The 16,836-nt window shown below is 45.4% G+C and overlaps 1 protein-coding gene across 1 annotated transcript; it reads right to left on the minus strand.

The window, feature by feature from the left end:
- Positions 1-2,897: 2,897 nt before the first annotated feature.
- LOC144120340 (uncharacterized) lies at positions 2,898-7,735 on the minus strand. Its single transcript, XM_077652711.1, has 4 exons — positions 7,654-7,735; positions 4,458-4,586; positions 3,044-3,211; positions 2,898-2,935 (listed from the first exon to the last, which is right to left on the minus strand). The coding sequence occupies exons 1-4, from the start codon at positions 7,733-7,735 to the stop codon at positions 2,898-2,900; spliced, it is 417 nt and encodes a 138-aa protein (XP_077508837.1).
- Between the last annotated feature and the right edge of the window lie 9,101 nt (positions 7,736-16,836).

The following is a 16,836-nucleotide window of genomic DNA, read 5'->3' on the forward strand; positions in this document are numbered from 1 at the left end:
ATAATGCTCTCGACAGCCGTATTACTTTGTGAGAAAGGGGAGACTTTTTGTGGGTTATTTAGATGTCGCCGCCTTTATCAAGCGGCTTGAGTGGAAGATGTCTTTTTGGTTTGAGGTGGTCTAGGAGGCTCCGCCTCTCTTTGAGGAGCTCCCTCAGCGCCTCCGACACTGAGGTGTAACGTCCATTGCTTCCTGTGGAGACGAGGAAGCAGACGTCGATTTTTCAAGAGGGAAAGACTCCCTCTCATTTGTCTGTTATTTCCCAGAGGTATGGGAAAAGTTCTCTTCTGGGACAGGGAAGTTTGGTGCAGCCGGAATCTGCTTGGCGAGCGGCCGAAGTGGGCGCGAATCAGCGATGCTGAATTGCGTGACCACTGTGACGAGGTGCCGCTCGGCCCCCCCGGCGTGCTGCGTCAGCGTAGGATCTCACTCGCTCACTCATTACCAATTGCATTAATGAAGAGTGAACAGCGGAACAAAGGCGGGACAAAGGCAAGACAAGCGCTGACTAGCAACTGAGTTTATTGAAGAACGAAAAGTGGTAATATATAGTGAACGTAAACAATAAAATATAAAAACAGAAAAAAACGACAAAAGTGGGTATACAACCTATGCCATGTGAAACTCCAGATATTGAATTTCCTTGTCACTTAATGTCACAGAAGGATTGCTGATGCACTTTTCTCCTAGATTATGAATGTGATATGCTTCCATGATTTCTCGGGTCACCTTGTTTTTATGATAGAACAGCAGTGCTGTCTTCTTGTACAGCGGTTCGCATTTGCCTTTTTGTGCACCGAAACTTTTTCCTATGAGCCGGGCCATCTTTTTCTCGTTTTCTCTAATTTTCTTTTTCTTTTCGTGTTTCCACTTGCAACTAGCGCAATGAGCGGCAGCATGGCAAAGAGGGTGACTTTTTCTTGCGCCTTCGTGCTCTATTAACCTCTTATTCAGGCATCTGCCTGTTTGCCCAACATAGGTGGCACCGCACTTGAAAGTTATGTGGTATACAACGTTTCCTTTGCAGTCAACAGAGGGTGACACATGTCGAACCTGGCAACCAACCTTCTTTGTTTGTTGTGCCTGCGAGACTTGTTTGCACATTGCATTCAGTTTTCTAGGGGCAGAAAATACATCGACGTCGTACCTGCCTGCAACCTTCTTGAGGCAATGCGACATACCATGCTTGTAAAGGCCTACAGCCAGTCTTCTTTTCTCCTTCTTTTCATTTGAGTAACCGCTCTTAACACTTTTAAGAAGCTTTTGTGAAGCCCTAGAGATGACACGATCAGGGTAACCTTTAGCGCGCAACCTGCAGACTTGAGCAGTAATGCCGTCAGCAATCCTTTAGTGACATGTCATTTTCAGGGCTGATTTTAGGCACGATAGTGCAATGCCTTCTTTGATTAGCTTGGAGTGACCCGATGAAAAGTTCAGTAACGGTTCTGCAGACCTCTGTCGATAGCTCCAGGAAACATGTTCAAGTTCAATAAACAAAGCCACATCTAAAAATTGAAGGTGATTCTCATCGAGGATCTCGGTGGTGAATTGAGGGCGCGTCCATATTCGTTGAAAAATTTCAAAACATCAACCAGCCTTTTTGGGAAGCTGCCTGCACGGGTGATAACCAGGTAGTCATCAACTTTCCTGAAAATATGAGTGACCAAGGCTTTTGACGCACTGTTTATGCCTCTGTCAACACCGCTAAGGAAGATATCAGCCAAAATCGGTACAACTCTAGATCCTACGCAAACACCGGCTGCTTGTACATAAGATGTTCCTTGCAATTCTACCACGGTCGCAGACAAATAAAACGACACAATTTCTAAAAAGCTTTCAATGGACACTCTGCATTGGTCAATAAAGGCCCATTCATCGTTATCCTGGGTAATGCACCTCTTCACATGCACCTCTTCCCTTGGTGCAATGGTAATATATAATAGAGAAAACTAGAAAAAGATGGCCCGGCTCCTGGCACAAAGTTTCGCCGCAAAAAAAATGCACATACGAATCGCTGCACAAGAAGACAGCAGTGCTGTTCTATCGTAACAAGGTGACCCGAGAAATCAGGCAACCATATCACATTCATAACCTAGGAGAAAATTGCATCAGCAATCATTTTTGTGACATTAAGTGACAAGGAAATTCAATATCTGGACTTGCACATGGCATAGGTTGTTTACCCCCTTTTGACGTTTTTCTGTTTTTTATATTTTATTTTTACGTTCACTATATATTACCACTTTTCGTTCTTCAATAAACTCAGTTGCTTGTCAGTGCGTGTCTTGCCTTTGTCCCACCTTTGTTGCTCTGTTCACCTACCAGGAATGCTTACCAACTCGCCCTAATCTCAGCTTTACTCCATTACTCCAACCTTCTTCAAGGTTGCTCATGTGTTGCATGTTAGAGTGTTGCGCTGCCAAATTCATTTGTGACGAATGTTACATTGTTGCAGCCATTTTCTATGCAGTTTCTAAATGAAACATTCTATAGTTACATGCACTGAAAATAAGGGAAGCAGCCAGTTTAATTTTCAAACAGTTATTAAAAACGCGCCAGAAGGAGCCACAGGTCACGGAGGTGTCGACAATTTTGCGGAAATGTTTAACACTCCTGCTTACTCCCTTCATGGCTGGATTGCCTGGTCATAAGGTCCGCAGCTGCTGGAGCTGGTGCCGAGCTGGAGGGAGTGGCTGCATCGAGGGCAGGCCCAGGCATTGTCCCAGCCAGCGCCTCAGCCATACGCTTTGTGCGCCCCCCCCCCCCCCCCCCCCCCGGTCACAAGTTGAGTTGAGTGAGTTGGGGTGTTGAATGCATCAGGTAAGATTAGCCTTGCTTATTCTACCGGCAACTTCTCCACCGTAGCGTCACTATCTCTTGTCGATGTACTCTTATGCCTACTGGCCGTCGATCTTTTCTTTTTTCGTGATGGCATCTGTAGATAAAAACCGCGAAAGGAAAAGTTATTTGGCAAAATGCATTTTAGCCAGTAGCAGCTAGGATAGCTAGTTAATGTAGCAAGGATTAGAAATAAAACCGTCACCTGTAGCCACTGTCCAAAGCCTTGTTAATATAAAAGCTTTCTTGCCCTTCTTGCCATGCAGACTGAACTTTAGCTGCACGAGGATTCTTATGATGGCCTTCATCACGTTGGACGCAACTTCTGGCAGCTTACAGCTCCGAGCCGGACTAGCTGCCGGCACTGAAAGTCCTAAGCAAATAATCATGAATGTAAATTTATTTAAGATCTCAATATAGATTGTTTTCTGCGACAAAATAAACTGTTCGGCTAGTTGGTCATGCATTTGGAATCTTACAGTGCCAAATAGAAAAGGAACAAGCTTTAAGAAGCACGGTGATCAGACAGCTCTAGCTACTGAAGTACTTGGATGGTGCGCAAAAATATCTTTCCGTGCAATTCGCAAACCGAGCAACGGCTATGTGCGCAAAGCGACGTTTAACAAGTCTCACTCCACAGTGAACATGCCACGTGACATTCTCTGCCCCGCCCTGCCCTCGGTGCTTGTCTACGCCCATTGCTTTGGTCTAGAAGGGAGCGAGGTCACATGGCAAGTCAGCCGCGAAATGAAGAAATTTGATGAACGTCACTGTTTGTACATAGCCAGCACGCGACTTTCGAATTGCGCGGGAAATGGCCAGAAGATGTTGAGCCACAGCGATAAAGGTAAACGCTTTCCATTTTCCAAAACCACATGCTGCTAAATATCTCTAATTGCACCAAGCCTGTAATTGATAAAATGTTGACTCTCAAAAAGTTGTTCACCGGCTGAACGCTAACTTTATTCACCTTTTTTTGTGGTGTCCACCAAAATTTGTATTATTTTGTCGAAAAGCCATCTTTTGAAATCAAAAGCATATTTTTAGAAATTAGTGAGAAGCTTCTCTGAAACATGTGGTGACGTGTGTGTGCACCTTCCGAGTAAACTTCATTTGCTAGTCAGTGCAGTGTGATCGTCTTCGTTCTTCAGATTTATCCTTTAATTATCTTTTTTTTGAAGAAAAACAGGTTTTATTGCATTCTAGTCATAAACTGAAGTGAAAGCTAGCGCTGTTCTACTTTCAAAGCCCTCGCTTATCAAGTGCCTGAAAGAATACGATGCCTCAACATAACTCTATGCTCGAAACCCATCGGGTTTTCCTTCAGATCCGTACACTAGTAGAGCGCACATTAGTGATACATGCAATGGATGGCGCTAGAATAAAGGGCAGACAGTAGGCTTCATAAGTTCTGTCGCACTGTGACTGCTTTTAGCTAGAATATACAATAATTGATGTTGTCGAACCAATGTTCAAGCATCAAGAATGTCTTCAATAAAGATTACAATACCAGTGCACAGCTCCCTCGGCTACCTCGAACTCTTCCATTGATTCAGCCGGCAGCTACGGCAGCTCAGGGTGTCGTGCGATGCAAGCAGCCGTTGCCGCAGCTGCTCCACTGCTGGCGTTCCACGCAAACCTATCTGCCAGCAGATCTGTTTTTTGTTCCAGCCTTGTCAGGAACTGCAGCGTGTCCCTATTTTGCTGTCTAACTACAAGTAAGAGGTGAATCATCCGCTGCAGTGTAGCTGGAACACACCCAGAATTTCTTAGACAGCATAGAGAATACAGCTGACATGCATATTGTCCAATTAAACAGTCAAGAGCGATGAATGAATCACAACTTACTCACTGAAATTAATATAATGCACAGCTGGGCAACAAAAAAGCAAGACATCTGAGGAAATTTGTTGTCTTTCGAATGCCACAAACTACCAAGGCAGAAGCATATATCTCCACTAAAGAAAATTTTAATATGAGCGGAGTCAGAAACGTGCACTTGGTACTGAAAGAGAGCACCATTCATGTAAAAGAATACGTCGACAATGCATTCTACACGAATCCCGATAAAGAGAAATCTATATAGCAGAATCCCGCTTAAACGGAGCACTAGCCTTATGATTTTCCTACCGTTTACTTTTGACTCCTTTGTTCTCAGGCGCCCCGAACGGAAATCGTTTTCTGCTGAATGAATTTGGCACATCAGCAACATTGATTGATTCACCGCACTGTTTTTTACATTTTGAGAAGTTTTCTTTCAACGATAGCGTACACAAACAGTAGCAATTATAACAGACACAATATTATAACCTCGGAACCTCGATCACTGTCATAAATGTAGTTCGGGAGGTTATTAGTAACTGTGCCATGTTAAAACATATGCACATCACCATTTTCTTTCAGGTCTGTGCAAGTCCATTTGTATCTAATATCTACGTGATTTAAAATATATGTAAAATAATGCAACCTCAAGATCAATCTTACCGGTTATGTCCTCAGTTTCCCTGTTCGATAGGCTGGTCGCTCTCGTCGGCGTTTCCTATCAGAGCCAGCGCATCAGCAGTAAAGTATCAACAAAGAATTCCAATATGCGAGGTTAGTAACCATCAAGTCATATGCATATATAACTGTCATTAAAAGCTGCCACTAGCTAAACATGCTCGAGATAGCTTTAATAGTTATGTTTTAGACTTGGCGACGTTGCAGTAAAATAAACGAAAGGTGGATCTCCTGTGAAAAACATCGATGGCCAGTTATTGTCTTAATTTTGCATTCCTAACTTGTAACACTTTTTGAGTAAATTCATCGAAGGCTCTGCAAAAATGCAGTGGTGTATAATGCCAGCTCATAATAACGACAAAACCTTTGCACTTTATAAAGTGACTGCGCGGTGTGATAGCAACGAAAAATTGCGGCTACCCACAGTGGAAGAATGTCAAAGCTTTGATGCCTACTCGACACTGGTCCCCTTTCAAATTTGGCGCCATGGTTGTTCTCTTGTTCGATCGATTGACTGGGCATCGAATAACTCTGATTATACCCTCGTTTCATCCCGGCAACCATTTCGAGCTTTCAAATTTTCCGCCACGCTTCCTTCCCGCCCACTCACTATATACCCGCCAAGTCTATTTACCCGCCCATTGCCTTTTGCTTCTCATTAATATTCTAACTGCCTCTAATTTTTCATTCTTTTTCTATCTCTGGTTACCTATCGATCACTTATCACTGGTCACGTGATTGCCCATTTCGTGCTTTCAAACTTGGCGCCACGCCTTGGCTTCATCAAAACTTTCAGTTTTTTTTTTATTTGTCGCTACGCTGTAGCTCCGCCAATTTCGGCCCTTTGAAATTTCAAATTTGCGAATTTGCTCTGACTCAGCCCACGTTTTGGGCATTTCTGGCTCTAATTATTTAACTATTCATCCGATTTCAATTTTTTGTTTTCAGGCAGCATTGTCACATCACCCTCTTTCGATCACAATCACTCGTTTGACGCTATCTCTTTCTGAGTTCTCACAACTGCTGCCGGCACATTTTGCGGACACGATCCCCGCAGACACAGCTTAGTAGAGGTTTCGGTTTAATAAATGGTACACCCTAACCAGTGGAAACACATAGCCGCTGAACAAATTATTTGCTTCAAATAGACACACGCAAACGAAACTGCAGCAACTGTTCACAACCCTAGCTACAAACTAGTACAAAGTTTGCTTACGAGGTGTGGGCAGCCTTGCAACACCTTCAGCACGCTGTAGGTTGGAAGGAGCCTCAGTCGCTACACATAAAAAAGAAAAATGCATGCCTATTTATGCACTTAGGTTACCTCCAGATATTCAAGAGCAATTTGAAATTACCAGACATGTCTGTCTCAATCGCAGATGTGCATTCTGCAAGGCGCTCTTTTTTGCTGTTTTTCTGTATGTGCCTCAAAAAGGTTTAGTAAAAAAAGTAAGATCGTCATAATAGAAAAAGGCATGTGGTTTACGAAGTCAGCAGCCAATTGAAACACAATATCATACACAGCATCCCTGAACCATATCGAGCAGCAAGTTCAGACAGCTTACACAAATATAGGTATATGGCATGATATAAACATTAAGATATACTTGCACTGTCCATAATCTTCAAACCATGACAATGAAGCTCAGGTCACCTGAGGCATGCAAAAACTTCGACGTAATCGCTATATGGTCATTTCTTGTCATTCAAACTCTGGGACAGGCTTGCATAAGATTTGATGTGATTTGAAACAGAAAAAAGCAGTGATCATACTGTCAGTTTTCGTAGGCTTCACGTGACCTGAACACGCATCGGATGTCACAATTTTCGTTCCGCTGTTGAAACCGAAACATTTCAGTTTTAAAATATTTACGCTTGTTGGCTCAATCCACGTGGCTGTCTGTTAAATACTTTGCTGCGCATCGTTCCATAGAAAGAAAAGAAAACTAAAATATGGTGTCTCAGCTAGATTAAGGCACAAGGTGCGCCCGGAAAGGAAGAATACGCCACGTTCCACCAGAAGAGTTGCTCACATAATGAATTCAGTTGTATAATGCACTAAACATACGCTTGCAGGCCTGAGAGTCTTGGCATCGCCGATAACTTTCCATCACAGCACACAGGCAAGAACAGGCCTGTATATGTTGCATAGTGCAAAATAAAAGATTTCTACACTGTATTACTTACGGCAGGTATTCATGACTATGACAGGCTACAGGCCCCAGCCGCTGTTTAAATCTTGCTCCCCTTGCTTTTCAGCAAGAGCCAATACCTCTGAGTCTCTAACCGAGGTGGGCCAGAATCACTGGCTCCTACCCTCAGAAGGCAATATTACTGGAACGGCTGCCACGCTGTCACTTTCTTGACGAAGGCGAACGACCGCAAATGGCTGAGCCATCCTGCACTGAAAAAGGAATAAAATCCGCTATCGAGATAGAAGGGAAGGGCCCACTCATTCGATATTATCAGGCAGTGTCAACGTGGAAAGGTGTAAATTGCAGAGAAAAGCACCGTAAATAAGCCACGTAAAGTTTACAGGATAGGCTTGCGGCTGTGCAGAAGCACACAAATTTCACTGAATACTCATGTCTTCCAAGTGATTATCTATATCATGCATTCGCTGCACAGAACCTGCAATAACTCTCATGTACCACAGACATTACAAAGACATTAGAACCAGGACATTATTACATTGTGAACATTATATTCTTTTCACATACTCTAAAGGCCCTTTTGAGGCATTGCATAAGGGGGGTGTACAATTGCAAATAAACAATACTGCACACATACTTCTACAAGAAACACAAATCCAAAACAACAAGAAAAATAAAAAAGTACAGAAAATTCGAAGTTGAGCATAATCAGGAATCGAGCCTTCCTAATCAGAATGTGTTTGTAAAAAACACTTTAGTTTTTGCACAAAGGCGTCATGATTTAAGGTGAATACAATATCACCTGGTAACTTGTTCCAATGATGAACGGCAAGAAACAATGGTGAATGACCAAAGAGGTGGGTACGTGCAAACATGGGTTCGATTTTGAGAGCATGATCTAAGCGCGGAAAGATACAGTGGGCGGGTCTAATACAGTAACGAAGCGACTGAAGAGTGACTGTGATAACATCTGTGAAAATGTGATAATAGTGCTAGTATTCTTCTCTTTTCAAGTGATGGTAGCTTTAGCTATGCTTTGATTGCAGTTAGGCTGGAATGACGTGAATAGTTCGTAGTTATAAATCTCGCTTCTTTATATTGTATTGACTCCTGTTTGTGAATTAAGTACAATTTGTCCGGGTTCAAAATTAAGGATGCGTATTCTATTTCTGAGCAGACGAGGGTAGTGTAAGCTAAAAGCTTGGTGGTAGGATCAGCTTGGTGCAAGTGACGTCTGATGAAATCAAGTGATTTAGATAATCTACTGACAATTGCATCGATATGGTTATTCCATGTTAGATCAGACGAAAAATAAACACCTAGGTATTTGACTGTAGAGACACTCCTAATGGAAATACTATTCATGAAATAACAGTGATTTTGAAGCTGATTATTGGTGGTGAATGTTATAGTCTTTGTTTTAGAGGCGTTAATTTGCATTTTCCACTGTTCACATCAAGTGGTGATTCTGTCCAGGCCTGTCTGCAAAGAGTTGGTGTCGTCAGGGTTGGTAATATGGCTATATATAACACAGTCATCAGCAAATAATCTAGTAGTACAGGTAATAAATTCACTAATAGCATTAATGTAGATCAGGAATAAAATTGGTCCAAGCACCGAGCCTTGCGGCACGCCAGATTTTGCCGCGGTTGAAAAAGAACAACACCCATTTACACAGTCATATTGTTAACAATTGGTAAGAAAGCTAGTAATCCGGGTAATAATATGCTTGTTAATGTTGATATAATTTAGCTTCAGTAATAAACGATAATTCGGTACCTTATCAAACGCTTTCGCGAAATCAGTAAATTTAGCGTCGATCCTTAATTTAGCGTGCACAGCATGTTGAAGGTCGGTTAATAATTCAAACTGCGTCTCACACGAAAGACCATGTAGGAAACCATGCTAATTAGGGGAAAAGAAGTTGTGCTCGCTTAAGTATTTCATAATGGCAGATGATATGATATGCTCTAGCAGTTTGCAGGTTATACTGGTTAACGAGGTAGGTCTGCAATTTGTTAGCATGGATTAGTCACCTGATTTGAATATAGGAGCAACACGAGCAACTTTCCACGAGTCAGGTACGCACCCGGTGTCAAGGGTTTGCTGGAACAAGGCAGTAAAAATGTGAGATACAATAGATTTTGTTAATTTTAGCAGTTTAGGGCTTATACCGTCTGGGCGAGGCGACGAGTTAATTTGTAATATGTCAATAGCTTTCTCTATCTCTTCACGAGTGGTGATATTATTATTCATGGTGGCACTAATAGAGGTGGAGTTAAGATCAGGGGGGATTGGCATCTCTTCTGTGAATACGAAACTAAAAAATAAATTAAATTCTGTTGCTGCTTGTGATTGCAAAATGTGTTCGTTATCCTTTATAATTGATAAATTTCTAGCTGGGGTGTTAGGATTTTTTACTTTCCAAAATTTCTCGGTAATACTTCTTAATAAAGCCGATATATCATGATTAAAAAAAAATTTTCTTTAGCTGCTCTTTCTTGCATACTGTTGCATGATTCCTGTGACGCACCATTCACTTTGGAGGCTGTCTGTTTTGCTCTAGAGTATAAATGCTTTTTATTGATGCATCGCTTTACCTGTGAAGTGAACCGTGCATTGTGGGTGAATGGGATAACGGTAATTTTTGGAATTTATTTATCTCTCAGTTCAATTACATCGTCATTGACTGTTCTTAAATTTGCCACGCTTTCACGACAAAGAAATGTTAAGAATTATTCGGAAAATGACGAAAGCTCGCTCAAGATTTGGTCGACATTTGCTCGCGTATAATCGTGTATGTGCTTATTTTGCATTTCAGGCTTTTTAATTGGTAGGACATACTCGCAATGTAAGACATTATGGTCGCTAATGCACTCTATTACGTTCACATGCATATTTTCTGGCTCAGTTGTCAGCACCAGATCTAAGACGTCAGTTCCACGCGTTGGACAAGATACGGTTTGGGCCAGACAAAACAAGGAAAGTAATTAAAGGAATTTCATACATTTGCGTTGTCTTGTAACACTGCTGGGTGCGCACGCGAGCCAGTCTATTCCAGGACCGTTTAAATCACCAGCCAGGATTATTTCGGCGTTCCGGTACTTGTTTTCAAGAAAACTGAGTGATTCGCCGAGGTCGTCAACCGACTGATTCCGTGCATCTGGCGGACGGTAACATACACCGATGGCACAAGCAACAGCGGTCGATAGGTGCACCACAACCCACAAAATTATCAAGTCGGAGCCGGTGTATACAATGCGAGCTTGAAAGCAGTTTGTGAATGCAATTAAAACACCACCATTACGAGAAGTCGGCCTGTCTTTTCTAAACGACGTGAAACAGCTTGATAGTGAAAGTTCGTTGTTCGTAACATCAGGCGATAACAAAGTTTCCGTGCCAACGATAATATCGGCAGCACTACATTCAGTGAGAGCGCACAGCTTGTCTTGTTTGTTTAACAGGCTTCGGAAGTTGGACACGATGATGAACAGTGCCCCTTCAACTTTACCGTTTCTGAATCATTCGGTGTTGACCGTTTCGTGCTTCTCAAGTAAAACTTCCCAGCTAAAGTGGCTGCACATCGCTCTTCAGGAAAACCTCGCCATCCATGAAATACGTGCCCTATTTGAAGAGTACTGCATTCTCGCCTTCTGAAGAAGCTCCGGACGTCCTCCCACCATCTGAGGCTTCCTGGAAACTATGCATGAGTGCAGCTGAGCTGGGCATTGACGCTAGGTTTACTGCCTCCGCTGCCACGCTGGCGGAGGTGGCTCTGCCGGCATCTCTCGTGGCAGCACCTGTCACGCAGTCGACACCTGATCCGCGGCGCCAGGTCCAGCTTTGTGCTCCCGGTTAATCGCCAGATGCACCCCTGCTGCCTTCCCGAAATGCCGAACTGCTCGTAAGTGAACTGCCCCCAGGACCAATGGCCATCAACTCTACACCACCGGATGGGCCTCAAACCACACGGCATGATGAATCGGGCATTCCAATGGACTTATCGGCACCTCTACCAGCGAAAAATTGCCCTCGTGCAACTTACAAGCGTACATCAAACGACAGATAACCGATGCCATCTTCGGCAAGTGATGGATCCCAAGGTAAGCGCACTTGTCTTACGATCGAGAACACGGTGGAGCCTACACCCGGAACGTCTTCTTACAAAGTGACCATTACATCACTGGCCAACGAAAGCCTCACGGATCTACTAAACAAGATTTTACAAGCTAACTTGGACGCGTGCCTCGGAACCAAAGGTTTTCCGGGGTTCACAGCCAGGACAAAGTCCAACAACATTGCAGTGTGGCTTCCGGCTCTGACTGCAGTAAAACGGCCGCAAACGCTCACCAGTATTTCACTAACAAGCGAAATCTCAGTGCCAGTACAAGTGTATTTAGTTGAAGGCTCCGACTTGCAGCACTGTGTCGTCTACAACGTCGATATCACTGAGGAGCAAACTGCACTCCAGCGTGAGCTGTGCTGTCCCACGCACCGTGTAATCCAGGCACGACGCATTATAAAGGGGCGCTCTTGCATAGTCACCTTGCAAGGTCCTCTGACACTACCAGCCCATCTGTACTATTACGGCTGTATTTTACGGCCTCGGCCATATAGACAGATTGCGGTATATTGCTAAAACTGCTTCCGTACTGGGAATATGCGCAAATCCTGCCCCTTCACTCATGCCGGTGAAGGTACATCGCAAGGGAAAGTGGCTTATCGATGCGGCCTTTGTAAATCCGACGACCACGAGATGACATCTCCGAGCTGTCCGACAAAACAAAAGGCAACAGAAAAGGCTCTTTATCGAATGAATAAGCATTGACCAATACATAACAGTATAACTTCATTGCAGACATCCAATCGGTTCGCAGCTCTCCAGTGGGATGACGACGAGTGGCCAGAGATCTCTGAGCACACCTCGCATGATCCTTCAGCTGAGCACCCTTCTAACGATACTGTGCGAAAAGAACGCCTCCGAAAACAGCCAACAAAGCCGCGCAGTGTGCCGGAACTACCGCAGGACGATATGGCCGCAGTCGACGAACAAATCGCATGTCTTTTAGCGGAGGTCACCAAGCTCCGGCAACACCGTGTACTGCTCCCTCGACGTAGACGGGCAGCGGAATCGTCCGCCACATCTGTAAATAGCGCAGCAACATTGCTTTCCTGCCGCCAATCAGTGCCATTTCCTGCCGCCTCTTGCCAGATTACCGTAAATTCCACTCGACAACTCTGCGATTTCTTTGCTCCGGTTAATGGTCAACCAGTTCTCCAACTTGACGTCCGTGATTCTACAGCGCTTGGGCTAGTAACCAGAAATGGCAAGTTCCAGTCCTGCGGGTGTGCTGCAGTGAAACTGCAGAGGGATTTCCACGAAGGTGGGAGAGCTCAAGACCAGACTACAAATTCACAAGCTGCAGGTTGTGCCAATTCACAAGTTGCCATGTTGCTACAGGAAACAAACGCCTTGCCATCGATTCCAGGCTTCAGTGCCTACTGTCGAGTACAAACTGCTGCTCCCCCGGGAAAGGCGGCGGTGTATGCGGACTCACGTTTTCCGCATGTACGCCTTGCTCTCGAGAACTGGTGCAGGTCATATCAAGAGGTAGTGGCAGTGGCTGCAAAATTCAAGAAGAAAACTGTTTTGGTCGTTTCATTTTACGTTAGAGCAGCCGGTGGTGCTTCCTCCCGTATTAATCTTGGCTGGTTAACAAGTGTCCGTCGGCAGTATCCCGGGTGTCCGATTTTAGTCGGAGGCGAACTTAACGCCCCTCACTAGGATGGGGAGTACCCCACTTCTAGCCCTCGTGGCAGGCGTCGGCGGGACGCCTTCACGGATGCCCAATTTGTGCTGCTCAACCATCCTGGGACAGCAACAAGGCCAGTGCGTCAAATTCGCAGTGCTTCCTATGCACCAGAGTTCACGTGGTGGTCGGGTCTGGGTGCTCCCTCCAGACACATGGAGCCCGACTGCTGGCTCCATCTGTCACCATCACCGTAGCATCATCGGCCTCCACACTTTGCATTTACGACCCTTACGCTACAAATGTTGTGTGATCAACTGGGACAGTTTTCGCTCCTGTATAGACAATCTCTGCTCAGACTCTTCGCAAATCCTTGTTGAGCGCATACAAACAGCGCTAAACAGTGCTACAACTACCACCTGGACTGATGTTGGTCGACAGGCACCAGACTTCGGCCTTCCTTATTTGTGAGCGGCACGCCATCAAGCGGAGCTGGCTGCTACGTGAGACCCTTCTTTGTCGCAGTCACGTACGCGATTACACTGTCTCACACCTAAGGCACGTAAATATAACGCGACCTCTCTCGACTCGAGAGGCATGCGTGGTGCGAACAACTTTCCGCAAAATCTTCGAATGCCTCTCTCTGCCAAATTTCCGTAGAATGGAACGCGGTCGCCGTTCAACTGACGCCGCAGCAACCGCATGCTTCGCGCCTAACATGGCGCCAGATGATTTGGTCAAAGAAGGAGCGCGAAATTTTGTCCCAAAATACGATGTTGTGCCTTCTTCAGCCGCTAGTTTTAATATAGCAGGCATCCCAGCGCATGTATATCAAACGCCGTCTGATGTCGATGCAGATGCAATTGCCTCTCCGTTATCTATGCCTGAGTTGCTGGCTGCGATGTTTGATGCGAAAAGAAAAACAGCGCCCGGCCCGGACAATATTCAGTACGAGGTGTACAAGAACCTGAGTGGCCCTGCACTCCCTCAACTACTAGACACCATTAACAAAATATGGTTGGATAGCGTAGTGCCCGAGAACTGGAAATCCGCTGTCGTGATTCCTGACCCGAAACCAGGAAAACCTCCGGCGGACCTTGCCAACTTGCGACCTACCTCCTTAACTCCTTCGCTGTGCAAGCTGGCGGAGAAAATGCTAGCCACATGATTGTCATGGTGGCTAGAGCAGCACGGTTTTTATCAGCCAGGACAAATCGGCTTTCGTCCATATATTGGTACATAGGACGGGTTGGCTGTCTTCGCATCTGCAGTTTTGTCATCTGTCCGCTGCCCTAATGTGTGCACTGTTTTAGCAATGGACGTTGAAAAGGCATATGGCAACATCAGTCATGCAGCCATTCTGAACTCCATTTACATGCCTCATCTCCCTCTGAGAGTGCGTAGTTTTGTCGAGTAATTTTTTGGAAGGGAGAAAATTTGCAATACGCCTTAGCGCTGAAGTCTTCGGACCATTTGTTCCTCTCTGCGGCGTGCCCCAGGGTTCGGTATTGTCGCCTACGTTATTTAATGTTGCTTTCATCCCCCTGGCTTGTCACTTACAGGACATCTGTGGCATAAAAATTCTTCAGTACGCTGACATCACGGTGTGGAGTACTCACCAAGATCTCCGTACTCAGGAGGCTGCCCTTCAATCTGCCTTGGATGTTACCTGTAATTGCGCATCACCCATTGGACTTCAGCTATCCGTGCATAAAACAACATACACATCAGTCGCCAACCGCTGGGGACGCCGTGAACTTGCTGCAAGTCCAATTCGTTTTGTCTATCAGGCTCCCCCTTACAGGAACGTCCGAGTGTAACAATCATTGGCTTAATGATTCACCAATCAGGATCACCGAATCCATGGCTTTCTAGAGGCAAGCTATTCAGACATTGGGTTTAATTAGAAGAATTGCTCCTAAAACTGGTGGCGCAGGCTCATTCATTGCACGGCAATTGGTGAGGGCAGTTCTGCAGCCACGTATTGTTTATCAAGCCCAGTTTCAACATCTTACAAGAGCCCAATGGGATCGCCTTGAAGCCGTCAACCAAGAGGCTTTGAGTACCATTACGTGCCTTCCACGCATCACACCGGTCATAGCTTTACAAAACAAAGAACAGTTCAATACCACTGATGAGCAGGTGCAGCAGCGCCGTGAAGCGCGCTGCCTTAAGGCCAGCCAATCGCACTCCACGCATGTACTGAGGACTTATGCAATGTCAAACTCCATTCTTCAGCCACCAACGCCAGTTCTTCCCCCATGGAAGTTTGTACAGCTCACCGACAACAAACCAACAGATAATCGCCGACCAACATCTGCTAATTCGGCATCATTGCTTCGCCAGAAATTTGAGGAACAAGATGCTTGCCTGCCTGATGGATCCACTGTTGTCGTCGTAGACGCAAGCATACAACACTGCAAAGCAACAACAGCTATCTACTGTCCGTGCAGACCTGCTCTGAATCAAACCTCTTGGTTTCAGCTTACGGAACGCCCTTCGCCCTTTTGTGCTGAGCTCGTTGCAGTTCAAGAAGCACTCTGCTCAGTGGCGGACATAGCTATGCACCCTGCGGCCAGTGTTGGCATCCGCACTGACGCCCTTCAAGTTGTCCGGTAGCTACGACGTGTTAGCCGCTGTCCAACGACATGTCAGGACACCCACCGGCTCGCGGCACGCATCCCGCGGCCAGTACGTATTGAGGGGATCCCATGGGATCTGCTGACCAATCAAAGCCACGCAGATTTAGCGACCCGCCTTGCGAATACAAACTCAACAGCGCCTCGGCTCCTTTATTTTGACAATTTTGCCCTCCTTTCATCAAGAAAGGATCTCCTCCGGTGCCGCACACGTGCTCTCATCCCTCCGTGTGCGGTAACTTTCCACCGCGGTCTTACCCGTGCAGACGACGTTGCGCTTAGGAGGATCCGGGTCGGGGTTGCCCTCACACCAGCCGTCACTCGGAAGTGGCCTCAATACTGAGATTGGTTTCCTCGGCCAGGGTGTCCGATATGTAAACACGAGGACATTAAAGCCGACATACATCACTTACGTTGGGACTGCCCAGCTCTCAAACCTGCAAAGATCCGGCACCTGATGGTAGCAGGTCTTTCACCAAGCAACCCTGCTTCATACACTGCCTGGACGCAGGGACCGTTCCATCGTTCTCTACTGGACTTCATCAAGTCAGCTAACCTTTTTCAAATCACTTAATCTCCACTACTTCACTCATCACACCTTCACCAATCATTGATGCCCTGGGGGAATAAATTTCGCTTAAAAAACAGTAAATCTACCCGATCCTGTGAGCTATCATATACATACAGCTTCCTACTAAGAACCTTGTCAAAAAGAAGCCTAAATTTTTCAGTATCAGATTCCCGTTACCCGCGCATAGAATCCCGGAGCTTTTTACGTACGAACTGAATTCTTGGTGAAAAATCTTCTTCAATTCAGACCCGGGACGCCTATATGCCTTTGTGTTTGCGAGCGTTCCTTAACATGTTACACTTGTCTTTGAAGTTCAAGAACTTTACAACCATTGGGCGGACGTGACCTTGTTTATAGTGTCCTACTCGGTGAGATCGTTATATTTC

Source organism: Amblyomma americanum, chromosome 2 (genome assembly GCF_052857255.1).
Source record: "Amblyomma americanum isolate KBUSLIRL-KWMA chromosome 2, ASM5285725v1, whole genome shotgun sequence".
Taxonomy (NCBI): Eukaryota; Metazoa; Arthropoda; class Arachnida; order Ixodida; family Ixodidae; genus Amblyomma; species Amblyomma americanum.

Excerpts from the sequence above, each read along its gene's own strand:
- LOC144120340 (XM_077652711.1), bottom strand. The coding sequence starts at position 7,735 with ATGGCTCAGCCATTTGCGGTCGTTCGCCTTCGTCAAGAAAGTGACAGC. Across the intron at positions 4,587-7,653 it reads AGTAATATTGCCTTCTGAGG|CTACACTGCAGCGGATGATT; the intron begins GTAGGAGCCAGT and ends GGTGTGTTCCAG. Across the intron at positions 2,936-3,043 it reads GCTTTGGACAGTGGCTACAG|ATGCCATCACGAAAAAAGAA; the intron begins GTGACGGTTTTA and ends TTTTATCTACAG.